General features: G+C 46.4%; 1 protein-coding gene across 1 annotated transcript in view; it reads left to right on the forward strand.

The window, feature by feature from the left end:
• Positions 1-7,383: 7,383 nt before the first annotated feature.
• LOC110535338 (fms related receptor tyrosine kinase 3) overlaps positions 7,384-26,384 on the forward strand; it is a 102,563-nt gene continuing 83,562 nt past the window's right edge. The window contains 4 exon segments of the mRNA XM_036936644.1: positions 7,384-7,656; positions 13,198-13,303; positions 13,600-13,811; positions 16,573-16,697. Coding sequence (XP_036792539.1) covers positions 7,599-7,656; positions 13,198-13,303; positions 13,600-13,811; positions 16,573-16,697 — 501 coding nt within the window. The 5' untranslated portion in view covers positions 7,384-7,598.

Genomic DNA, 26,384 nt, shown 5'->3' on the forward strand with positions numbered 1-26,384 from the left:
ATTTGGACTGCAATCTGAGGTGCAGTTAACTCTAATAAATGTATCCTCTGCAGCAGAGGTAACTCTGGGTCTTATTTTCCTGTGGCGGTCCTCAAAAGAGCCAGTTTCATCATAGCGCTTGATGGTTTTTGCGACTGCACTTGAAGAAAATGTTGAAGTTCCTGAAATGTCTGTATTGACTGACCTTCACGTCTTAAAATAATGATGGACTGTCGTTTTTCTCTTTGCTTACTTAAGCTGCTCTTGCCATTAAATGGACTTGGTATTTTACCAGATCTTCTGCATACCACCCCTACCTTGTCACAACACAACTCATTGGCTCAAACGCATTAAGAACAAAATAAATTCCACAAATGAACTTTTAACAAGGAACACCTGGTAATTGGAATGCATTCACGAAGCTGGTTGAGAGAATGCCAAGAGTGTGCAAAGCTGTCATCAAGGCAAAGGGTGGCTACTTTGAAGAATCTCAAATATAAAATATATTTAGATTTGTTTAACACTCTTTTGGTTACTACATGATTCCATATGTGTTATTTTATAGTTTCGATGTCTTCACTATTATTCTATAATGTAGAAAATAGTCAAATAAAGGAAATCAATTGAATGAGTAGGTGTTTCCAAACTTTTGACTGGTGCTGTATATTATGAGCCTGTTTGATTTATAGGCAATATTATATTTAGATTATATTTGTTTTGTGGTAAACGTTCCCTGTGTAGGGGATAATATTGTCTGTTTCAAATGTACACTGTTATCTTATACTAGTATGATATCCTTCATTGAGACTAGTGACTAAGGCTTCTTTTACTAATAGCCTCGGGACCTGAGTGAGGGTTGCTGCCCCCTCTTTCCAAGATACCAGTGGCTCACAGTGGCCATTGTGTGACATCACACCTCAATCATCCAATTCCATTTCAACATGTTTTATTTCCTAACACTTTTTATTAAGATGTAAATGAAAAAAAAACAATCCTGTTTATTCATTTGTATTTAGATTATTGAAGGAGTTAAATCCATATTAAACAGAGCACTTATGTGGTATGTTCAATGTGTGTGTTGTCTATTTGTGTCTGTACACAGAAAAAAGGGTTTTAAACGGATTCTTCAGCTGTCCCCATAGGCAAACCCTTTTTGGTTCCAGATATAACTATTTTGGGTTCCATGAAACCCAAAAGGGAACCAAAAGGAGGGTTCTACCTGGAACCAAACAGGGTTCTTTAAAGGGTTCTCCTATGGGGACAGCCGAATAGCCATTTTAGGTTCTAGATAGCACCTTTTTTTCTAAGTGTACCTTTTTGTTTTGTTACCTTTTGTAATGTTGTCTGTCTGCTCATTTGATCTTTGTATGGTGTACCGACAAAATGATTTTACTAGTAGGTTGTGTAGTAGGTTGTGAAGCTCAAACCATCATGCCATTGTATGAGTCTCTCTCTAGATGGCACTATTGTCTATATGTTGTCTATTGTTTATACATGTACACCTGCTGATTGGACTGTAAATTTCACCAAGACTCACTAAACATGATAGATATCCTATTTATACTGAACAAAAATATAAATGCAACATGTAAAGTGTTGGTCCCATGTTATTTCATGAGCTGAAATAAAAGATTCCAGAAATGTTCCATACGCACAAAAATATTATTTCTCTCAAATTTTCTGCACAAATTTGTTCACAACGCTGTAAGTGAGAATTTCTCCTTTGCCAAGATAATCCATCCACCTGACAGGTGTGGCATATTAAGAAGCTGATTAAACAGCATGATCACTGCAAAGGTCCACCTTGTGCTGGGGACAATAAAAGGCCACTCTAAAATGTGCAGTTTTGTCACATAACACAACGCCACATATGTCCCAAGTGTTGAGGGAGAGTGCAATTGGCATTCTGACTGCAGGAATGTCCACCACAGCTTTTGCCTGAGAATGTAATGTTTATTTCTCTACCATAAGCCGCCTCCAACGTTGTTTAAGAGAATTTGGCAATATGTCCACGTGTAACCACGCAGGCCCAGGACCACATCCAGCTTCTTCACCTGCGGGATCGTCTGAGACCACCTGGACAGCTGATGAAACTGTGGATTTGCACAACCAAATCATTTTTCACACAAACTGTCAAAAACCATCTCAGGGAAGCTCATCTGTGTGCTCATCGTCCTCACCAGGGTCTTGACCTGACTACAGTTCATCAAAACTGACTTCAGTGGACAAATACTCATCTTCAATGGCCACTGACACCCGGAGAAGAAGGCTTTTCACGGATGGAACCCGGTTTCAACTGTACTGGGCAGATGGTAGACAGTGTGTATGGAGCCGTGTGGGCGAGCGGTTTGCTGATGTCAATGTTGTGAACAGAGTGCCCCATCGTGGCGGTGGGGTTATAGAATGGACAGGCATAAGCTATGGACAACAAACACATTGCATTTTATCGATGGAAATTTGAATGCACAGAGATACCGTGGTGAGGTCCTGATGCCCATTGTCGTGCCATTCATCCGCCGTCATCACCTCATGTTTCAGCATGATAATGCTCAACCCCATGTCGCAAGGATCTGTACAAAATTCCTGGAAGCTGAAAATGTCCCAGTTCTTCCATGGCCTGCAAACTCACCAGACATATCACCCATTGAGCATGTTTGGGATGCTCTGGATCGATGTGTACGACAGCATGTTTCATTTCCCGCCAGTATTTGCCAGCAGCATACCATCCTGCATCCCACTGCTGGCTTGCCTCTGAAGCTAAGCAGGATTGGTCCCTGGATGGTAGACCAGATGCTGCTGGAAGTGGTGTTGGAGGCACTCTTTCCTCTGGTCTAAAAACATATCCCAATGCACTGAGGTAGTGGTTGGGAACATTACCCTGTGTAGGGTACCCTCTTTCGGATGGGATGTTAAACGGGTGTCCTGACTCTTTGTGGTCACTGAAGGTCCCATGGCACTTATCATAAGAGTAGGGGTGTTAACCCTGGTGTCATGGCTAAATTCCCAATTTGGCCTTTATACTATCATGTCCACCTAATCATCCCCTGCTTCCAATTGGCTCATTCATCCCCCTCCTCTCCCCTGTAACTATTCCTCAGGTCATTGCTGTTAACTTACCTGGTAAAATAAAGGTTAAATTAAAGAAATAAATATCCAGCAACTTTGCACAGCAGTTGAAGAGGAGTGAGACCAAATTCCACAGGCCACAATCAACAGCCTGATCAACTCTATGGTAATGAGGTGTGTTGCGCAACATGAGGCAAATGGTGGTGACACCAGATACTGACAGGTGTTTTTCATCCACGCCCCTTCCTTTTTTTAAGGTATCTGTGACCATCGGAAGCATATTCCCAGTCATGTGAAATCCATAGATTAGCGCCTAATGAACGTATTTCAATTGAGTGAATTTCCTTATATATACTGTAACTCAGTAAAATCTTTGACATTTTGGCATGTTGCCTTTGTATTTTTGTTCAGTATAGTTGAAACGATTATAAAAAGAATGTACACCGTGACTCGTGCACACTTTTAATATGAGCACTCAAATCAAATCAAATTGTATTTGTCACATGCGCCAAATACAACAGGTTACAGGTTACAACACCTTACAGTGAAATATTTACTTACAAGCCCTTAACCAACAATACAGATTTAAGAAAAATACCTAAAAAAGTAAGAGATAAGTATGACAAATGATTAAAGAGCAGCAGTAAATAACAATAGCGGGGCTATATACAGGGGGAACCGGTACACAGTCAATGTGGATGCTATATACAGGGGGTACGGGTACACAGTCAATGTGGATGCTATATACAGGGGGTACCAGTACACAGTCAATGTGGATGCTATATACAGGGGGTACGGGTACACAGTCAATGTGGAGGCTATATACAGGGGGTACCAGTACACAGTCAATGTGGATGCTATATACAGGGGGTACGGGTACACAGTCAATGTGGATGCTATATACAGGGGGCACCGGTACAGAGTCAATGTGGATGCTATATACAGGGGGTACGGGTACACAGTCAATGTGGATGCTATATACAGGGGGTACGGGTACACAGTCAATGTGGATGCTATATACAGGGGGTACGGGTACAGAGTCAATGTGGATGCTATATACAGGGGGTACGGGTACACAGTCAATGTGGATGCTATATACAGGGGGTACGGGTACACAGTCAATGTGGATGCTATATACAGGGGGCACCGGTACAGAGTCAATGTGGATGCTATATACAGGGGGTACGGGTACACAGTCAATGTGGATGCTATATACAGGGGGAACCGGTACAGAGTCAATGTGCAGGGGCACCGGTGTCGAGGTAATTGAGGTAATACGTACAAGTATGTGGAGTTCTTAAAGTGGCTATATATAGATAATAACAGAGAATAGCAGCAATGGGGGGGCAAAAAAGTATTTCACCATTTTTAGGGCCTTCCTCTGACACCGTCTGGTATCAAGGCCCTGGATGGCAGGAATCTAGGCCCCGGTGATGTACTGGGCAGTACACACTACCCTCTTTAGTGCCTTGCGGTCAGAGGCCGAGCAGTTGCCATACCAGGCGGTGATGCAACCCGTCAGGATGCTCTTAATGGTGCAGCTGCAAAACCTTTTGAGGATCTGAGGACCCATGCCAAATCTTTTCAGTCCCCTGAGGGGGAATATATTTTGTTGTGCCCTCTTCACGACTGTCTTGGTGTGTTTGGACCATGTTAGTTTGTTGGTGATGTGGCCGCCAAAAAACTTGAAGCTCTCATCCTGCTCCACTACAGCCCTGTTGATGAGAATGGGGGTGTGCTTGGTCCTCCTTTTCCTGTAGTCCACATTCATCTCCTTTGTCTTGATCTTGTTGAGGGAGAGGTTGTGGTCCTTGCACCACGCGGGCAGGTTTCTGACCTTCTCCCTATAGGCTCTCTCGTTGTTGTCAGTGATCAGGCCTAACACTGTTGTGTCATCAGCAAACTTAATGATGGTGTTGGAGTCGTGCCTGGCCATGCAGTCATGAGTGAACAGGGAGTACAGGAGGAGACTGAGCATTCACCCCTGAGGGGCCCCTGTGTTGAAGATCAGCATTGCGGATATGTTGTTACCTACCCTTACCACCTGGGGGCTGACCGTCAGGAAGTCCAGGATCCAGTTGCAGAGGGAGATGTTTAGTCCCACGGTCCTTAGCTTAGTGATAAGCTTTGAGGGCACTATGGTGTTGAACGCTGAGCTGTAGTCAATGAATATCAAATCAAATCAAATGTATTTATATAGCCCTTCATACATCAGCTGATATCTCAAAGTGCTGTACGGAAACCCAGGCTAAAACCCCAAACAGCAAGCAATGCAGGTGTAGAAGCACGGTGGCTAGGAAAAACTCCATAGAAAGGCCAAAACCTAGGAAGAAACCTAGAGAGGAACCAGGCTAAAAGGCTCCTCTTCTGGCTGTGCCGGGTGGAGATTATAACAGAACATGGCCAAGATGTTTAAATATTCATAAATGACCAGCATGGTCAAATAATAATAATCACAGTAGTTGTCGAGGGTGCAACATGTCAGCACCTCAGGAGTAAGTGTCAGTTGGCTTTTCATAGCCGATCATTGAGAGTATCTCTACCGCTCCTGCTGTCTCTAGAGTTGAAAACAGCAGGTCTGGGACAGGTAGCACATCCGGTGAACAGGTCAGGGTTCCATAGCCGGAGGCAGAACAGATGAAACTGGAGCAGCAGCATGGCCAGGTGGACTGGGGACAGCAAGGAGTCATCATGCCAGGTAGTCCTGAGGCATGGTCCTAGGGCGGAGGTCCTCAGAGAGAGAGAATAGCATTCTCAAATAGGTGTTCCTTTTGTCCAGGTGTGAAAGGTCAGTGTGGATTGCAATAGAGATTGCATCATCTGTGGATCTGTTGGAGTGCAAATTGGAGTGAGTCTAGTGTTTCTGGGATAATGGTGTTGATGTGAGCCATGACCAGCCTTTCAAGCATTTCATGGCTACAGACGTGAGTGCTACGGGTCTGTAGTTATTTAGGCAGGTTACCTTAGTGTTCTTGTTCTATGGTGATCTGCTTTAAATATGTTGGTATTACAGACTCAGACAGGGAGAGGTTGAAAACATCAGTGAAGACACTTGCCAGTTGGTCAGCGCATGCTCGTAGTACTGCCAGTTGGCAGTGTTACCTGCCTCAAAAAGAGCATAGAAGTAATTGAGCCTGTCTGGCTCGTGGCACTGGGCAGCTCTCGGCTGTGCTTCCCTTTGTAGTCTGTAATAGCTTGCAGGCCCTGCCACATCCGACGAGCGTCAGAGCCGGTGAAGTACGATTCGATCTTAGTCCTGTATTGACTCTTTGCCTGTTTGATGGTTCGTCGGAGGACATGGCGAGATTTCTTATGAGCTTCCGGGTTAGAGTCCCACTCCTTGAAAGCTGCAGCTCTACCCTTTAGCTCAGTGCGAATGCTGCCTGTTATCCATGGCTTCTGGTTGGGGTATGTACGTACAGTCACTGTGGGGACAATGTCCTCGATGTACTTATTGATAATAAGCCAGTAACTGATGTGGTGTACTCCTCAATGCCAGTCTGTGCTCGCAAAACTGTCCTGTAGTTTAGCATCTGCTCAATCTGACCACTTTTTATAGACGAAGTGGTCAATTTGTGGCTTGATGGTGTTCAGCTATGGACGGAAGTGACTTTTCATAGCAGGTTAGGATAGCATTTTAGCCAGTCCTAACCACCCTAACCTTTTTCCTAACCTTAACGTAATTATCATGACCTGCTCGGTTGATTATCCTAACCTGCAGCGTATGTTCTCATAACCTGATATGAAAGATCACTTCAGTCGGTAGCTGTGTACCATCTAGTCAAAACTCTTGCCACCCCTACTGTCATGCTGTTGCCATGAATAAGTGAATGAATTATGTGTGTCCCTGACACCAGGTAAGGTAATGCCATGGGCATACACCCACCACTGTCATATGGGACCTGGGTGGGGGAGATACAGTAGATAGACATTGGTGGTGTTTTATAGGATAAAAGCTGGTAATTGTCCCAAGAAAGTCTCACCTGTTGGCGATATACCCTATTGCCTACGTGCCACTTTTCCAGCAGCCACCCAGGTCACTGCGATTTAGGCAGCAGTGGCGCGTAATTGCTTGGGTATGCTTATGTTGACTCACTGTTTTTGAGTAAATCGTATGATGTTTGTGGGTCAGACAGGGTATCAGTATCAATGCATCATCTTCATTGTTTCAATTAGTCTAGAGTGACTGTGTAAGAATGGGTACTGTTCGGGTGGAACTCGGCTTTTACGCGCCATGGGTGTGGCGATGGGACGTCACGGGAAGGCCCGTTATCCGCTTGCTATGGGAACTGTATAAAACCGGTGCCCACGCTCACATTGGGAAAAAAGTTTACTGGAGTTGATGCGCGGTGTTCTGTAGCGTCTCCCACGGTTCTCCTTTCCTCTATTCGGGAAACCTCTCCTACTCGTCAGAATCAATGCGAATCAGCAGCGATAAGCGCGCTGATGCTGTGCGGTCTGTAGCTTTCTATTCTCTGGAGAATAAGGACTAAACCTTCTGTTACACGTTTCTTCTTGCATAGCTCTTCAGTGCAACGGGGAAGACAGACAACATGATTTGCTTTATCTTCATGGTTCTATGTGGATTGTCTGGCAGTGCGCTTGCAAAAGGTAAGTAGAGAGTTCACTGATTGATGAAACTATCGGTCGCCTAAGGACAAATCCCACAAATTATTCCATATTCAAGTGTGCTTATATTTATGATTTAATGTGTTCATGTTTTAAATAAATATCAATATTTCTTCATCAATGTATTATGGACACATTGAGGCATGATGCGCAATTATTGTCTAAATCCTTGACGCAGGATGTGCGCATAGGTTGCCAACTTGCCATCTATTAGTAGTAGTCCTATTGTGCAATACCATGTAAGATGGATTGCCACCATAATCAGGAGGAACGTGCGTATTGTCACAGTAAAGAGATAGTATTGACGCCAGGGGAACATTCTTCAAACACTTGGCACTTGGCAGACAGTTTAGCCAGCATCCCGAGCTTTGAACTTAACGGACCAAGTCTTCTTGGCGCTATTCCGTCGACTGTCTCATTAATCGGCCCATTGAGATATCAGTGTGGTCATATAGCACGGGTGGTTGAAGAAGTGCGCTTCTTTTACAGCTAACTGTTGTTTAGTAGATAAGCCTTGTCCTGTGGGATAGTTGTTTAGATAACGGAGACCTCTGTGGCCCTGCTTTGTATCCGCCTTTCTGTGCGCTCTTTGACCCGGGTTGAATCGGCACACACAGGCTACTTCCTGACGCTGATGAGTTTGTGAAATGGAAGTTCTAATATAAATGAGTGTGGGGTCATGACCAGCGCAAGGAAACTTTCTAGAGCGCAGGAACTGGCGCTAATCAGTGCTTATAGCTAAAACAGACGCACGGGGAGGAAACTGAGGTGAACTGGCTCGAACTGGCTCCTGTGTGCGTAAAGTATGGACGCAGCGCATATGGTTATTGGTCAACAACTTTATACTATACTGAACAAAAATATAAACGCAACATGCAACAATTTAATTAATTGCAAAAAGGTCAAAGATTCTACTGAGTTACAGTTCATATGATGAAATCAGTCAATAGAAATACATTCATTAGGCCCTGATCTATGGATGTCACATGACTGGGAATACAGAATGCAGATATGCAGATACCTTTAAAAAATGGGCCTCATAATGGGCCTTAGGATCTCGTTAAGGTATTTTTGTGAATTCAACTTGCCACCGATCAAATGCTATTGTGTTTGTTGTCTGTAGCTTATTTCTGCCCATACCATAACCCCAGTGCCACCGTAGGGCACTCTGTTCACAACGTTGATGACATCAGCAAACCGCTCACCCACATGACGCCATACATGTGGTCAGTGTTTGTGAGGCCAGTTGGATTTCCAAATTCTCCCAAACTATGTTGAAGGTGGCTTATGGTAGATAAATGAACATTAAATTGTTTGGCAACCGCTCTGGTGGACATTCCTGCAGTCAACATGCCAATTGTAGCTTCCTTAAAACTTGAGACATCTGTGGCATTGTGTTGTGTGACAAAACTACACATGTAAAGTGCCCTTTTATTGTCCCCAGCACAAGGTGCACCTGTGTAATGATCATGCTGTTTAATCAGATTCTTGATATGCCACACCTGTCAGGTGGATGGATTATTTTGGCAAAGGAGAAATGCTCACTAACATGAATGTAAACAAATGGTGCAGGGTACCCATGTAGCAAATAATGATCTGAGAACTATATGTTTCTTAGGTGGGAATTTCACATAGAGAATGATTGAGGCCTCTGGTGGCCAAAAGGCAGTTTTAGCATGGGCTTCCACCAAGCATCCACCATTTAAAAGTAGTCAACTAGGTGGGGATTCCTAAGGGTTGTAGCCTCAATGGCACTGCCCATGCTTTCACAGATGCTATAATGTCACAGATATAAAGATGAGTCCTCTATTCACCTCTATGGAATTCCAGTACTTAAGCATAGCGCTTCCTATAGGTTTCTTCATTGTTCTATTTAAAGTAAGGATCTCAAATTGTTCCAAGAATGTTAAGAAACAACGTTCTTCTGTGTGAATTTCAGTACTTCAGCATAATGTTTTCTACAGGTTTCCTCATGGTTCTCTTTCAAGTCATGTTCTCAGAACATTAAGAAAACTTTCTATAAAAACCACAAGAAAACATTAGTAACATTCAAAGAATGTTCGAAGAATGTTATTTAAGAACATACATTCTGTTCTCAGCGGAGAAATACTCTCTCTTTTCTTGTGTTCAGGTGTGTTGGTTTGAATCTCACTGACTTCATGCCACAATAAAAAGTTAATGTGTTTGCATAATTAATGCCTAAGCAAATTAGTTACCATGTGTCCTATCTGTGCTTGGAGTTCAAAACAGTTAACCCAAAATAAGCTAGCCATGTTATTAGAAGTCTTATTGCAACATGCTCTCTTAACTTTATTTATTTACATTCAAATAACCTATAATATAATTTCTCAGAGCGCTGATAAAACTTCCCAGGAAAACTTGCAGGGAACCATAGAACGTTCAGTTTATACGGGCAGGAAACAACATTTATGGCTTCATTCCCAGAACCAATGGGGAACCAAAGACTTACGCTCCCACAACTTCCAAGGAACCAAATGTGCTAGCTGGGATTTACCATACTGTTTCCATTTCTAAATACTGTGTTATTTTGTGTGTCAGACTTTTTTCTTCTGTATTTAACTAGGTAAGTCTGTACATAACTAGGCAAGTCTGTATTTAACTAGGTAAGTCTGTACTTAACTAGGTAAGTCAGTATTTAACTAGGTAAGTCTGTATTTAACTAGGCAAGTCTGTACTTAACTAGGTAAGTCTGTACTTAACTAGGCAAGTCTGTATTTAACTAGGCAAGTCTGTACTTAACTAGGTAAGTCAGATAAGGATCTGAAAAGAATGATTTGTACCATGTGAACACAAGATATCAAAGGTCAAGCATTATTATTTCCCTCTAATGATATGCAAGTGTCACCACACTATGTAAAATAACTTCTGTGGTTTAAATAATTGGAATAATATGTACAACACATGAGGAAAACATGTCCATTTAAAAAAAATGTAATCTACATTCAGCTCATGAACTTATTCCTGTCGTGCAGGCCCATTCTGGGGTTTCAAACGACCATGTCCTTGAAGTGCATGAGATCCTACACTAGGGTTTGTTGGATGAAAGCTCCAGCTGTATTGAATGAAATGGGAAGTGACTTTCTGTCCAATTCACAGCCTGTTGAAATGCCCCTTGGGTCCGTGCTGAGATAGACTTGACTTCCCTTCCTCCTTTAATCTATTTACCCCGACATATAGACTCTGCTGCAGGACTCTGGGTGTGTGTATTTGTATGTATGTGTGTTTGTGTGTGTGTGTGTGTGTGTGTGTGTGTGTGTGTGTGTGTGTGTGTGTGTGTGTGTGTGTGTGTGTGTGTGTGTGTGTGTGTGTGTGTGTGTGTGTGTGTGTGTGCGTGTGTGTGCGTGTGCGTGTGTGTGCATGACTCAGAGTGGAAGCAGAGGAAACTACCAGAGTGAGTCAAATTAGAGCATCCACTGGTAACCAAGACAATGAATAGTAGTAATGGGGTTACATTCATATTGTCCAGCTGAGGTGGAACTCAACTCATGCATCATCATAAGGTCAACCTCATTTGAGGGTTGCTAGTCACTGAGGGGTCAGATAATGGTCATAGGGCAATGATGTGTTTGATCAGGAAGATAGTAGAGAGGATAGCATACTGGCACACTTTTGGTAAATTGAAAGTGCTTGACATGCTGGTTATGACGTGGAGGACCCAAAGAAAGACTTTACTCAAAGCAGGAGAGTGAAATGACTGTTAGAAGACCTGAGGACATGGGAAGTCCCCCCCCAGTCTACTGTACTATGACGAGTTATAGACCACATCATTAAAGTCATCCATACCCTGCTGTTGGCTCAAGCCACAACTCATTGGTCATTTGTAACATGTAAATCATCTCCTTTAAATAATGGCTGCAACAGTAAAAACACACTTGATTTCCTAGAAATAGATTTTTAGATCACTCAGTACATTGCTATGCATAATTTCCTTTTTTCCTGTCATAGCTATATCAGTTTAATCAAGTACACAGTATAGTGAATTAGGTTTGTGTATGTTCCAATAGGATCCAACAGCGTGATTAGGTTCCATTCATGAGTTGGCTGGTTTAAGGACGTGTCTGTGTGAATTTTTCCGTTTGGACTGAGAGGAAGGAAGGGTGGATGGACAGCACCATTTATCTCTCATTAATAAACCTCACTTACCATGGAGTAGAGCGTTGCTTTTATTTAATAAACAAAAGTGACACTGCTTACGCATTTCCACTTTGGTCCTCAAGTGGTTTAGTGGCATGGGAACAAGGAGGTGACGAGGGTCTGGTGTTTCTGCCTGGGAATGTCTATGATGAAGCTGTCAGTTGATCTGTCAACACCACTAGTGTTGTGGTCAGTTGTTGTATTGTTCTCTGTTATTTATTGGTTCATGTTGTTGTGGCCAGCATAGCTCTGGACCAGGGTGTTAGTGTGCATTCCTTCACCAAGGAAATAATTCACACTAACCCCCTGGACCAGAGCTATGGTCAGTAGTGTAACAGTGAGTGGTCAGTGGTATTATTGGCTAATATGGTGGGAGTGGTTGACTATTGTGTTGTTATCACTTGTGTGCCATCGTAGTGGCTAGTAGTTTTGCGAAATTCAACCTGTACATATGAGTATATATATATAAATTGATTCAGATTTTCCAGAGGAAATATGTTGATCAGTCACTGATTGTTATGAGCAAAGAGCAATGTATGGGGGCCTGCCTGGCCTGCAGCCTTTAAGACATCTCTGTTCTCTCTCCCAGGTAAAGCCACTTAGACATCTCCTCTGTTCTCTCTCCCAGGTAAAGCCAATAAGACATCATCTCTGTTCTCTCTCCCAGGTAAAGCCACTTAGACATCTCCTCTGTTCTCTCTCCCAGGTAAAGCCAATAAGACATCTTCTCTGTTCTCTCTCCCAGGTAAAGCCAATAAGACGTCATCTCTGTTCTCTCTCACAGGTAAAGCCAATAGACATCATCTCTGTTCTCTCTCCCAGGTAAAGTCAATAAGACATCATCTCTGTCCTCTCTCCCAGGTAAAGCCAATAAGACATCATCTCTGTTCTCTCTCCCAGGTAAAGCCAATAAGACATAATCTCTGTTTTCTCTCCCAGGTAAAGCCAATAAGACATCATCTCTGTTCTCTCTCCAAGGTAAAGCCAATAAGACATCATCTCTGTTTTCTCTCCCAGGTAAAGCCAATAAGACATCATCTCTGTTCTCTCTCCCAGGTAAAGCCAATAAGACATAATCTCTGTTCTCTCTCCCAGGTAAAGCCAATAAGACATCATCTCTGTTCTCTCTCCCAGGTAAAGCCAATAAGACATCATCTCTGTTCTCTCTCCCAGGTAAAGCCAATAAGACATCATCTCTGTTCTCTCTCCCAGGTAAAGCCAATAAGACATCATCTCTGTTCTCTCTCCCAGGTAAAGCCAATAAGACATCATCTCTGTTCTCTCTCCCAGGTAAAGTGGATAAGACATCATCTCTGTTCTCTCTCCCAGGTAAAGCCAATAAGACATAATCTCTGTTCTCTCTCCCAGGTAAAGTGGATAGGGAGCCTAAGGGGAAGTTCAGTGTTCCTGTTCTGGATGTGAAGAGTCGACAGCTGGTCCTGGAGGCCAACCAGACGCTGACGATCCACTGCAGGTGAGTCTCTCTGGAGTCAAAGGTTAGAGGTCAGAGGTGATAGGTGGATGGGGTGGGTGGGTGGGCGGGCAGTCAGTGCAGATCAGTGAGCGCTGGTTGGGGGTCGGGGTGTGTGGGTTGTAGGTTAGTGAAAGGGGTCAAGTGGGAAATGTCAAGATAAAGGAAAGATTGTCTGCCTAGACTTATTCACTGATCAGATTAGCTTTAACATACACCTTCTTATGGTCAGCTTTCAGAAGTTGTGATGCAATGAGAGAGATGGAATGTTTTACAGCAATCTACCTTTCACCAATCAGGGGTCGGTGGGAGCTGTCGTGGGTGTTCCCTGGAGGTGTGGCCAGAGATAAAGAGAGTGTGCAATTGGAGGATTCTCGCTGTGGGAGGCAGAGCCAGCATTACTGCAGCCAACTGATTATTAGCTCAGCCCAGGCCCAGCACACAGGATCGTTCCGGTGTCGGTACAGCCAGCGGACCCGCAGGCAGAGTGCTGTCTACATCTATGTCACAGGTAACATTTAACAACTACCAACTCATTACAGTGTCCTGTACTCCCAAATCCCTGTCAGTGTCACTCCGTCACAAATGCTAGAGCTCAGGAAATGGAAATAAGGTTTAGGATATGAAACATCTGTCCACCTCTTTCTCACTGATGGACTCTCTCTGTCTCGCTCTCTCTCCCTCTCGCTCGCTCTCTTTCTCAATTACACTTTCTCTCTCACCCTCTCTCTTTATCTCTCCCCCTCTTTCCCTCCTCCCCCTCTCTCTCCCCCCACTCCCTCCCTCTCTCTCTTCCCCATTGATGGAGTGGTCTCTCTCTCTCTCTCTCTCTCTCTCTCTCTCTCTCTCTCTCTCTCTCTCTCTCTCTCTCTCTCTTTCTCTCTCTCTCTCTCTCTCTATATCCCCCCTCTCTGATGGAATGGTCATTGTTTATATGCTTAGGTTAAACAAAACATAGTGGGTGCTAAATACACACCAATACCAGAGAGAAATGTATATCTCAGCACTGTTTGTACCAACAATACATCCTAATGACTCTGGCACAGTTTTCTCAGCTTCCCTCCCTCCCTCCCTCCCTCCCTCCCTCCCTCCCTCCCTCCCTCCCTCCCTCCCTCCCTCCCTCCCTCCCTCCCTCCCTCCCTCCCTCTACCAGGTCTATATATAAAAGCTTTTTACTTTCGTTTACGTGCTACCTTAGTCCTCGGGGCCAGGAATAGCCCAGCTGCTGAAATGCTCAGGTTTGGGCAGAGTTTCCCAGGGCACCAGGCTTATCTGCTCCCCTCAGCCCTGCTCACAGCATCCTGTGCTTGGGGACGGGAGGAGGCCGCAGGGGGTGGAGGTGGGAGGGGAGCTGGAGGTCTATAGACGGGGGGGGGTCTCTGGTTCTGTTCAAAGGTGACAGGAGTGGAAGGTGGGAGGGTAAGGGGGGTGAAATAGGATGAAGGCCAGGCAGGATTCATGATTCAGGGACATCCAAGGGCAGAGGAGACACCTTGACAGCCCTGTCTGCCCCACTCTGCCTTTCCCTGTCCTTGGTAGAGGCTGGCTAGGCATGGAGCTGGGCCAGGGGCCAGAGGAGATAGCGGCACCAGAGGTGCCAGGGTCACAGGGTGGGGCTACGGTTTGGCCAATAGGAGCCCTGGGGCCCATCAATCACTCTGGCTGCCAAGTCCATTAGGCGTCTGACTCCATCACCCGCTCTGCTCTCACTCTACTGCCCCTCTCTGCTCTCTCTACTGCCCATTTCTGCTCTCACCCTCCTGCCCCTCCTGCCACTTTCTGCTCTCACCCTCCTGCCCCTCCTGCCCCACTCTGCTCTCACCCTCCTACCCCTGCTGCCCCTCTCTGCTCTCACCCTCCTGCCCCTCCTGCCCCTCTCTGCTCACACCCTCCTGCCCCTCTCTGCTCTCACCCTCCTGCCCCTCTCTGGTCTCACCCTCCTGCCCCTCCTGCCCCTCTCTGGTCTCACCCTCCTGCCCCTCCTGCCCCTCTCTGCTCGCACCCTCCTGCCCCTCTCTGCTCGCACCCTCCTGCCCCTCTCTGCTCTCACCCTCTTGCCCCTCTCTGCTCTCACCCTCCTGCCCCTCCTGCCCCTCTCTGCTCTCACCCTCCTGCCCCTCCTGCCCCTCTCTGCTCTCACCCTCCTGCCCCTCTCTGCTCTCACCCTCCTGCCCTCCTGTCCCTCTCTGCTCTCACCCTCCTGCCCCTCTCTGCTCTCACCCTCGTGCCCCTCCTGCCCCTCTCTGGTCTCACCCTCCTGCCCCTCCTGCCCCTCTCTGCTCGCAGCCTCCTGCCCTTCTCGGCTCTCACCCTCCTGCCCCTCTCTGCTCTCACCCTCCTGCCCCTCCTGCCCCTCTCTGCTCTCACCCTCCTGCCGCTCCTGCCCCTCTCTGCTCTCACCCTCCTGCCCCTCCTGCCCCTCTCTTCTCTCACCCTCCTGCCCCATTCCTGCCCCTTTCTGGTCTCACCCTCCTGCCCCTCTCTGCTCTCACCCTCCTGCCCCTCTCTGCTCTCACCCTCCTCTCCCTCTCTGCTCTCACCCTCCTGCCCCTCCTGCCCCTCTCTGCTCTCACCCTCCTGCCCCTCTCGGCTCTCACCCTCCTGTCCCTCTCTGCTCTCACCCTCCTGCCCCTCCTGCCCCTCTCTGCTCTCACCCTCCTGCCCCTCCTGTCCCTCTCTGCTCTCACCCTCCTGCCCATCTCTGCTCTCACTATCCTGCCCCTTTCTGCTCTCACCCTCCTGCCCCTCTCTGCTCTCACTATCCTGCCCCTCTCTGCTCTCACCCTCCTGCCCCTCTCTGCTCTCACCCTCCTGCCCCCCTCTGCTCTCACCCTCCTGCCCCTCTCTGCTCTCACTATCCTGCCCCCTCGCTAGCTCCTTCATATGTAATCAAAGCAGCAGGAGGAAGCCCTGCGGTCCAGGCCACTAGTCCTTGGGGTACTTTTGTTCAAATGTTCAGAGATTATACTTTCCTTGAATAACACAGTACAGTAGCTGACAAACAATGAGGTGAGCTCCACCCGCCCACGCCTTTCAATGGCACAGGAATATTAGAGGGTGGGTGTGGAGGGGGTAATGTACCTGGAAGGATCACAGGCTGTTTGATTGCCTCGAAACAATCTGTGTGTGTTTATTGTTGACTCCAGGAGACTATTTGCTGAACGGGTATTAAGTGTGTGTGTGTGTGTGTGTGTGTGTGTGTGTGTGTGTGTGTGTGTGTGTGTGTGTGTGTTTGTGTGTACCTATCCCTAACCTCAGTGTTGTGGTTTCAGACAGACAGCGGCCATTTGTGGAGGAGCAGAATAACAGTCCAGACGTGGTGTATATCAAGGAGAGCCAGCCTCTGGTCTTCCCCTGTAGGGTCACCCACCCTGACGCCACCGTGTCATTGGTCAAGGTGAGTTCCCTTCACTATTTCCACTACTAGCACTCCTGACTACATCTTAGAACAAAACACTTCTCTCTGTTTCTCCATCAGCACTCTCATCTGTACACAAGTCACAGTCATGTTGTTTCTGCTAGTACAGATCATTCAACACATTGTTCTTATCTTGGCAACCGTCCTGCCTTGGAGTGTGTGTGTCCGTTTGTTTGTCAGTCTGCGGATGTGTGTGGAAGTGTGTGGATATGTTTGTGAGTGTTGCTGCCTGAGTGGCGAGGGAGTGTACGTAAGTGCAATGAAGTGCAGTGTGTGTGTATGTATGTTTGTGTCAGTCTGCGGATGTGTGTGGAAGTGTGTTTGTGGCAGCGTCTCAGTGTGTGTGTATGTTTGTGGCAGCGTCTCAGTGTGTGTGTATGTTTGTGGCAGCGTCTCAGTGTGTGTGTGTATGTTTGTGGCAGTGTCTCAGTGTGTGTGTGTGTGTGTGTATGTTTGTGGCAGCGTCTCAGTGTGTGTGTGTATGTTTGTGGCAGCGTGTCAGTGTGTATGTGTGTTTGTGGCAGCGTCTCAGTGTGTATGTGTGTTTGTGGCAGCGTCTCAGTGTGTATGTGTGTTTGTGGCAGCGTCTCAGTGTGTGTGTGATTGTGGCAGCGTCTCAGTGTGTATGTGTGTTTGTGGCAGCGTCTCAGTGTGTATGTGTGTTTGTGGCAGCGTCTCAGTGTGTGTGTGTGTGTTTGTGGCAGCGTCTCAGTGTGTATGTGTGTTTGTGGCAGCGTCTCAGTGTGTGTGTGTGTATTTGTGGCAGCGTCTCAGTGTGTATGTGTGTTTGTGGCAGCGTCTCAGTGTGTATGTGTGTTTGTGGCAGCGTCTCAGTGTGTGTGTGTGTGATTGTGGCAGCATCTCAGTGTGTATGTGTGTTTGTGGCAGCGTCTCAGTGTGTGTGTGTGTGTTTGTGGCAGCGTCTCAGTGTGTGTGTGTGATTGTGGCAGCGTCTCAGTGTGTATGTGTGTTTGTGGCAGCGTCTCAGTGTGTGTGTATGCATGTTTGTGGCAGCGTCTCAGTGTATATGTGTGATTGTGGCAGCGTCTCAGTGTGTATGTGTGATTGTGGCAGCGTCTCAGTGTGTATGTGTGTTTGTGGCAGCGTCTCAGTGTGTATGTCTGTTTGTGGCAGCGTCTCAGTGTGTATGTGTGTTTGTGGCAGCGTCTCAGTGTGTATGTATGTTTGTGGCAGCGTCTCAGTGTGTATGTATGTTTGTGGCAGCGTCTCAGTGTGTATGTGTGTTTGTGGCAGCGTCTCAGTGTGTGTGTGTGTTTGTGGCAGCGTCTCAGTGTGTGTGTGTGTGTTTGTGGCAGCGTCTCAGTGTGTGTGTGTGATTGTGGCAGGGTCTCAGTGTGTATGTGTGTTTGTGGCAGCGTCTCAGTGTGTATGTATGTTTGTGGCAGCGTCTCAGTGTGTGTGTGTGTATGTTTGTGGCAGTGTCTCAGTGTGTATGTATGTTTGTGGCAGCGTCTCAGTGTGTCAGTGATACCTATTTTTTACTGCCATGCTCCGAGTGAGCGGCGCCTGCAGTTTCCTCTGTTGGCACTGTTGTTACCCCCGGAGACAGGACGTGGGGTCTGGAGGGCCCCCTGCCTCCGCCCCCCTCCCCCTACTCACACACCCCTCACTCCTATCCTCTCCTGGAGGCGATCTGGCTGCCAAACTCCTCCTGATTCCTTAACCAGCCGGCCTTCAGGCCAGAGGACGATGAGGTGCCAGGAGTAATGGGCTGGCCAGGACTGACTGGTGCTAGCAGGGCAAGGCATGCCCCTCAGGCAGATCTGTTAACAGTGGTGTTGTACGTAGGTTGCGTCTTCTGTGTGCAGAGACTGCACAGTTTGACCTTTACAATGCAACAACATCCAGGTGAGAGAAGTGGGCTACTTGTACTTTATCAGGTGAATGAAGGAATTTCCAAAGAGAGTTTCAGGAAACTGAAAAAGAGCGAAAGAACAAAATGAACCCCTCAGTCATCTCTCCTCTTGTCCCTGCTCTCCCTTCAGGATGTGAGACGGACCCCGAAACGAAGCGTTGCACAACACACACATTCTCACACACTTCTGTTGGCTCTCTGTGTTTACGTCCTGCTCCTAAATCCACACAAACGTCCAGCCTAGAGCCACAAAGGTAATTATTCTAAAAATATCCTCTGTACTCTCACTCCCTCCATCCGCCCCAGCCTGGCCCAGCATTCCGAGCCTGGAGTCCACTCCACACACAAACACTGTCACACACTCTGCAGTCTTTTTTTCCTGGAAGGATTTTGCACTCTGCTTGGATCTTTAATTTGTTGTCCCAGCTCTCAGCAGGGAACAATACCCAGGGGGCCATTCCCTCTCGCTGCCGCCGTGAAGATGACCCAGTGGGGCGAGGAGTGGAGGCAAGCCGAAGGGGGTAGTGTAGCATGACCTAGGGTTCCAGTCCAGTCCAGTCTCCATCCTGTAGTTACAGGATATGAGCAGATGGACTGGAGTCACGTTCCCACGTCCTTACTTCTCTCTCACCTTGCAACCCACCTGCACCCCCTTCTGAGAGGGGGGCACCAAGGGCATTCACAGGGGCCTAACAAGACAGAGGGGACATAGAGGTATTTACTATAGTGTAGTGTATAAGGCAGAGGAAAATAGGAGGGAAAAGAGGCGTCTTAAGGTTGGACGAGGGATGAGGGGGGCTGTCAGCCAGGTAACACTGGGGATGAGGGGGGCTATCAGCCAGTTAACACTGGGGATGAGGGGGGCTATCAGCCAGTTAACACTGGGGATGAGGGGGGCTGTCAGCCAGGTAACACTGGGGATGAGGGGGGCTATCAGCCAGTTAACACTGGGGATGAGGGGGGCTGTCAGCCAGGTAACACTGGGGATGAGGGGGGCTATCAGCCAGTTAACACTGGGGATGAGGGGGGCTGTCAGCCAGGTAACACTGGGGATGAGGGGGGCTATCAGCCAGTTAACACTGGGGATGGGGGGGGGGCTGTCAGCCAGGTAACACTGGGGATGAGGGGGGCTATCAGCCAGGTAACACTGGGGATAAGGGGGGCTGTCAGCCAGGTAACACTGGGGATGAGGGGGGCTATCAGCCAGGTAACACTGGGGATGAGGGGGGCTGTCAGCCAGGTAACACTGGGGATGAGGGGGGCTATCAGCCAGTTAACACTGGGGATGTGGGGGGCTGTCAGCCAGGTAACACTGGGGATGAGGGGGGCTATCAGCCAGTTAACACTGGGGATGGGGGGGGGGGGCTGTCAGCCAGGTAACACTGGGGATGAGGGGGGCTATCAGCCAGTTAACACTGGGGATGGGGGGGGGCTGTCAGCCAGGTAACACTGGTGATGAGGGGGGCTATCAGCCAGTTAACACTGGGGATGAGGGGGGCTATCAGCCAGGTAACACTGGGGATGAGGGGGGCTATCAGCCAGTTAACACTGGGGATGAGGGGGGCTATCAGCCAGGTAACACTGGGGATGAGGGGGGCTATCAGCCAGTTAACACTGGGGATGAGGGGGGCTGTCAGCCAGGTAACACTGGGGATGAGGGGGGCTATCAGCCAGTTAACACTGGGGATGAGGGGGGCTATCAGCCAGTTAACACTGGGGATGAGGGGGGCTATCATCCAGTTAACACTGGGGAGGAGGGGGGCTATCAGCCAGTTAACACTGGGGATGAGGGGGGCTATCAGCCAGTTAACACTGGGGATGAGGGGGGCTATCAGCCAGTTAACACTGGGAGTGAGGGGGTATCAGCCAGTTAACACTGGGGTGACAGGTTATCAGCCAGTTAACACTGGGGATGAGGGGGGTTATCAGCCAGTTAACACTGGGGATGAGGGGGGCTATCAGCCAGTTAACACTGGGAGTGAGGGGGTATCAGCCAGTTAACACTGGGGTGACAGGTTATCAGCCAGTTAACACTGGGGATGAGGGGGGCTATCAGCCAGTTAACACTGGGGATGAGGGGGGCTATCAGCCAGTTAACACTGGGGTGACAGGTTATCAGCCAGTTAACACTGGGGATGAGGGGGGCTATCAGCCAGTTAACACTGGGAGTGAGGGGGTATCAGCCAGTTAACACTGGGGTGACAGGTTATCAGCCAGTTAACACTGGGGGTGAAGGGTTGAGGGGGCTATCAGCCAGTTAACACTGGGGGTGAAGGGGTGAGGAGGGCTATCAGCTAGTTAACACTGGGGGTGAAAGGGTGGGGGGGGGATCAGCTAGTTAACACTGGGTGTGGAGGGGTGAGGAGGGCTATCAGCTAGTTAACACTGGGGGTGGAGGGGTGAGGAGGGCTATCAGCTAGTTAACCACTGGGGGTGGAGGGGTGAGGAGGACTATCAGCCAGTTAACACTGGGGGTGGAGGGGTGAGGAGGGCTATCAGCTAGTTAACCACTGGGGGTGGAGGGGTGAGGAGGGCTATCAGCCAGTTAACACTGGGGGTGAAAGGCTATCAGCCAGTTAACACTGGGGGTGAGGGGGGCGAGGTGGAGGGTCCACATGTTCCCCTGAGAGAGGGCTGGATGCTTCCACCATGTCACTGAAACTCTAGTAAACATTTCCTTGAGTCTACCTCCTCCAAGAAAACAACCCTTTTACACAAGACTCTGTCTGTACAGTAACACAAGACTCTGTCTCTACAGTAACACAAGACTCTGTCTCTACAGTAACACAAGACTCTGTCTCTACAGCAACACAATACTCTGTCTCTACAGCAACACAAGACTCTGTCTCTACAGTAACACAATACTCTGTCTCCACAGTAACACAATACTCTGCCTACAGTAACACAAGACTCTGTCTCTACAGCAAAACAAGACTGTCTCTACAGTAACACAATACTCTGTCTCCACAGTAACACAATACTCTGTCTCCACAGTAACACAATACTCTGTCTACAGTAACACAAGACTCTGTCTCTACAGCAACACAAGACTCTGTCTCTACAGTAACACAATACTCTGTCTCTACAGTAACACAAGACTCTGTCTCTACAGCAACACAAGACTCTGTCTCTACAGTAACACAATACTCTGTCTCTACAGCAACACAAGACTCTGTCTCTACAGTAACACAATACTCTGTCTCCACAGTAACACAAGACTCTGTCTACAGTAACACAAGACTCTGTCTCTACAGCAACACAAGACTCTGTCTCTACAGTAACACAATACTCTGTCTCCACAGTAACACAAGACTCTGTCTACAGTAACACAAGACTCTGTCTCTACAGCAACACAAGACTCTGTCTCTACAGTAACACAAGACTCTGTCTCTACAGTAACACAATACTCTGTCTCTACAGCAACACAAGACTCTGTCTCTACAGTAACACAAGACTCTTTCTCTACAGCAACACAAGACTCTGTCTCTACAGTAACACAAGACTTTGTCTCTACAGTAACACAAGACTCTGTCTCTACAGTAACACAAGACTCTGTCTCTACAGTAACACAATACTCTGTCTCTACAGTAACACAAGACTCTGTCTCTACAGTAACACAAGACTCTGTCTCTACAGCAACACAAGACTCTGTCTCTACAGTAACACAAGACTCTGTCTACAGTAACACAAGACTCTGTCTACAGTAACACAATACTCTGTCTCTACAGTAACACAAGACTCTGTCTCTACAGTAACACAAGACTCTGTCTCTACAGCAACACAATACTCTGTCTCTACAGCAACACAAGACTCTGTCTCTACAGTAACACAATACTCTGTCTCCACAGTAACACAATACTCTGTCTACAGTAACACAAGACTCTGTCTCTACAGCAAAACAAGACTGTCTCTACAGTAACACAATACTCTGTCTCCACAGTAACACAATACTCTGTCTCCACAGTAACACAATACTCTGTCTACAGTAACACAAGACTCTGTCTCTACAGCAACACAAGACTCTGTCTCTACAGTAACACAATACTCTGTCTCTACAGTAACACAAGACTCTGTCTCTACAGCAACACAAGACTCTGTCTCTACAGTAACACAATACTCTGTCTCTACAGCAACACAAGACTCTGTCTCTACAGTAACACAATACTCTGTCTCTACAGTAACACAAGACTCTGTCTCTACAGTAACACAAGACTCTGTCTCTACAGTAACACAAGACTTTGTCTCTACAGTAACACAAGACTCTGTCTCTACAGTAACACAAGACTCTGTCTCTACAGTAACACAATACTCTGTCTCTACAGTAACACAAGACTCTGTCTCTACAGTAACACAAGACTCTGTCTCTACAGCAACACAAGACTCTGTCTCTACAGTAACACAAGACTCTGTCTACAGTAACACAAGACTCTGTCTCTACAGCAACACAAGACTCTGTCTACAGTAACACAAGACTCTGTCTACAGTAACACAAGACTCTGTCTACAGTAACACAAGACTCTGTCTCTACAGCAACACAAGACTCTGTCTCTACAGTAACACAAGACTCTGTCTCTACAGTAACACAAGACTCTGTCTCTACAGTAACACAATACTCTGTCTACAGTAACACAATACTCTGTATCTACAGTAACACAAGACTCTGTCTCTACAGTAACACAAGACTCTGTCTCTACAGTAACACAAGACTCTGTCTACAGTAACACAAGACTCTGTCTCTACAGCAACACAAGACTCTGTCTCTACAGTAACACAAGACTCTGTCTACAGTAACACACGACTCTGTCTACAGTAACACAAGACTCTGTCTCTACAGTAACACAAGACTCTGTCTACAGTAACACAAGACTCTGTCTACAGTAACACAAGACTCTGTCTCTACAGTAACACAATACTTTGTCTCTACAGTAACACAATACTCTGTCTACAGTAATACAAGACTCTGTCTACAGTAACACAAGACTCTGTCTCTACAGTAACACAAGACTCTGTCTCTACAGCAACACAATACTCTGTCTCTACAGTAACACAATACTCTGTCTCTACAGTAACACAAGACTCTGTCTACAGTAACACAAGACTCTGTCTCTACAGTAAGACAAGACTCTGTCTACAGTAACACAATACTCTGTCTACAGTAACACAAGACTCTGTCTCTACAGTAACACAATACTCTGTCTCTACAGTAACACAAGACTCTGTCTACAGTAACACAATACTCTGTCTCCACAGTAACACAAGACTCTGTCTACAGTAACACAATACTCTGTCTACAGTAACACAATACTCTGTATCTACAGTAACACAAGACTCTGTCTCTACAGTAACACAAGACTTTGTCTCTACAGTAACACAAGACTCTCTCTACAGTAACACAATACTCTGTCTCTACAGCAACACAAGACTCTGTCTCTACAGTAACACAAGACTCTTTCTCTACAGCAACACAAGACTCTGTCTCTACAGTAACACAAGACTTTGTCTCTACAGTAACACAAGACTCTGTCTCTACAGTAACACAAGACTCTGTCTCTACAGCAACACAAGACTCTGTCTCTACAGTAACACAAGACTCTGTCTACAGTAACACAAGACTCTGTCTACAGTAACACAATACTCTGTCTCTACAGTAACACAAGACTCTGTCTCTACAGTAACACAAGACTCTGTCTCTACAGCAACACAATACTCTGTCTCTACAGCAACACAAGACTCTGTCTCTACAGTAACACAATACTCTGTCTCCACAGTAACACAATACTCTGTCTACAGTAACACAATACTCTGTCTCTACAGCAAAACAAGACTGTCTCTACAGTAACACAATACTCTGTCTCCACAGTAACACAATACTCTGTCTCCACAGTAACACAATACTCTGTCTACAGTAACACAAGACTCTGTCTCTACAGCAACACAAGACTCTGTCTCTACAGTAACACAATACTCTGTCTCTACAGTAACACAAGACTCTGTCTCTACAGCAACACAAGACTCTGTCTCTACAGTAACACAATACTCTGTCTCTACAGCAACACAAGACTCTGTCTCTACAGTAACACAATACTCTGTCTCCACAGTAACACAAGACTCTGTCTACAGTAACACAAGACTCTGTCTCTACAGCAACACAAGACTCTGTCTCTACAGTAACACAATACTCTGTCTCCACAGTAACACAAGACTCTGTCTACAGTAACACAAGACTCTGTCTCTACAGCAACACAAGACTCTGTCTCTACAGTAACACAAGACTCTGTCTCTACAGTAACACAATACTCTGTCTCTACAGCAACACAAGACTCTGTCTCTACAGTAACACAAGACTCTTTCTCTACAGCAACACAAGACTCTGTCTCTACAGTAACACAAGACTTTGTCTCTACAGTAACACAAGACTCTGTCTCTACAGTAACACAAGACTCTGTCTCTACAGTAACACAATACTCTGTCTCTACAGTAACACAAGACTCTGTCTCTACAGTAACACAAGACTCTGTCTCTACAGCAACACAAGACTCTGTCTCTACAGTAACACAAGACTCTGTCTACAGTAACACAAGACTCTGTCTCTACAGCAACACAAGACTCTGTCTACAGTAACACAAGACTCTGTCTACAGTAACACAAGACTCTGTCTACAGTAACACAAGACTCTGTCTCTACAGCAACACAAGACTCTGTCTCTACAGTAACACAAGACTCTGTCTCTACAGTAACACAAGACTCTGTCTCTACAGTAACACAATACTCTGTCTACAGTAACACAATACTCTGTATCTACAGTAACACAAGACTCTGTCTCTACAGTAACACAAGACTCTGTCTCTACAGTAACACAAGACTCTGTCTACAGTAACACAAGACTCTGTCTCTACAGCAACACAAGACTCTGTCTCTACAGTAACACAAGACTCTGTCTACAGTAACACACGACTCTGTCTACAGTAACACAAGACTCTGTCTCTACAGTAACACAAGACTCTGTCTACAGTAACACAAGACTCTGTCTACAGTAACACAAGACTCTGTCTCTACAGTAACACAATACTTTGTCTCTACAGTAACACAATACTCTGTCTACAGTAATACAAGACTCTGTCTACAGTAACACAAGACTCTGTCTCTACAGTAACACAAGACTCTGTCTCTACAGCAACACAATACTCTGTCTCTACAGTAACACAATACTCTGTCTCTACAGTAACACAAGACTCTGTCTACAGTAACACAAGACTCTGTCTCTACAGTAAGACAAGACTCTGTCTACAGTAACACAATACTCTGTCTACAGTAACACAAGACTCTGTCTCTACAGTAACACAAGACTCTGTCTCTACAGTAACACAAGACTCTGTCTACAGTAACACAATACTCTGTCTCCACAGTAACACAAGACTCTGTCTACAGTAACACAATACTCTGTCTACAGTAACACAATACTCTGTATCTACAGTAACACAAGACTCTGTCTCTACAGTAACACAAGACTTTGTCTCTACAGTAACACAAGACTCTCTCTACAGTAACACAAGACTCTGTCTCTACAGTAACACAATACTCTGTCTCTACAGTAACACAAGACTCTCTCTACAGTAACACAAGACTATATCTACAGTAACTCAAGACTCTCTCTACAGTAACACAATACTCTCTCTACAGTAACACAAGACTCTGTCTACAGTAACACAAGACTATGTCTCTACAGTAACACAAGACTCTGTCTACAGTAACACAAGACTCTGTCTCTACAGTAACACAAGACTCTGTCT

This window comes from Oncorhynchus mykiss, chromosome 11, assembly GCF_013265735.2.
Source record: "Oncorhynchus mykiss isolate Arlee chromosome 11, USDA_OmykA_1.1, whole genome shotgun sequence".
Classification (NCBI taxonomy): Eukaryota; Metazoa; Chordata; class Actinopteri; order Salmoniformes; family Salmonidae; genus Oncorhynchus; species Oncorhynchus mykiss.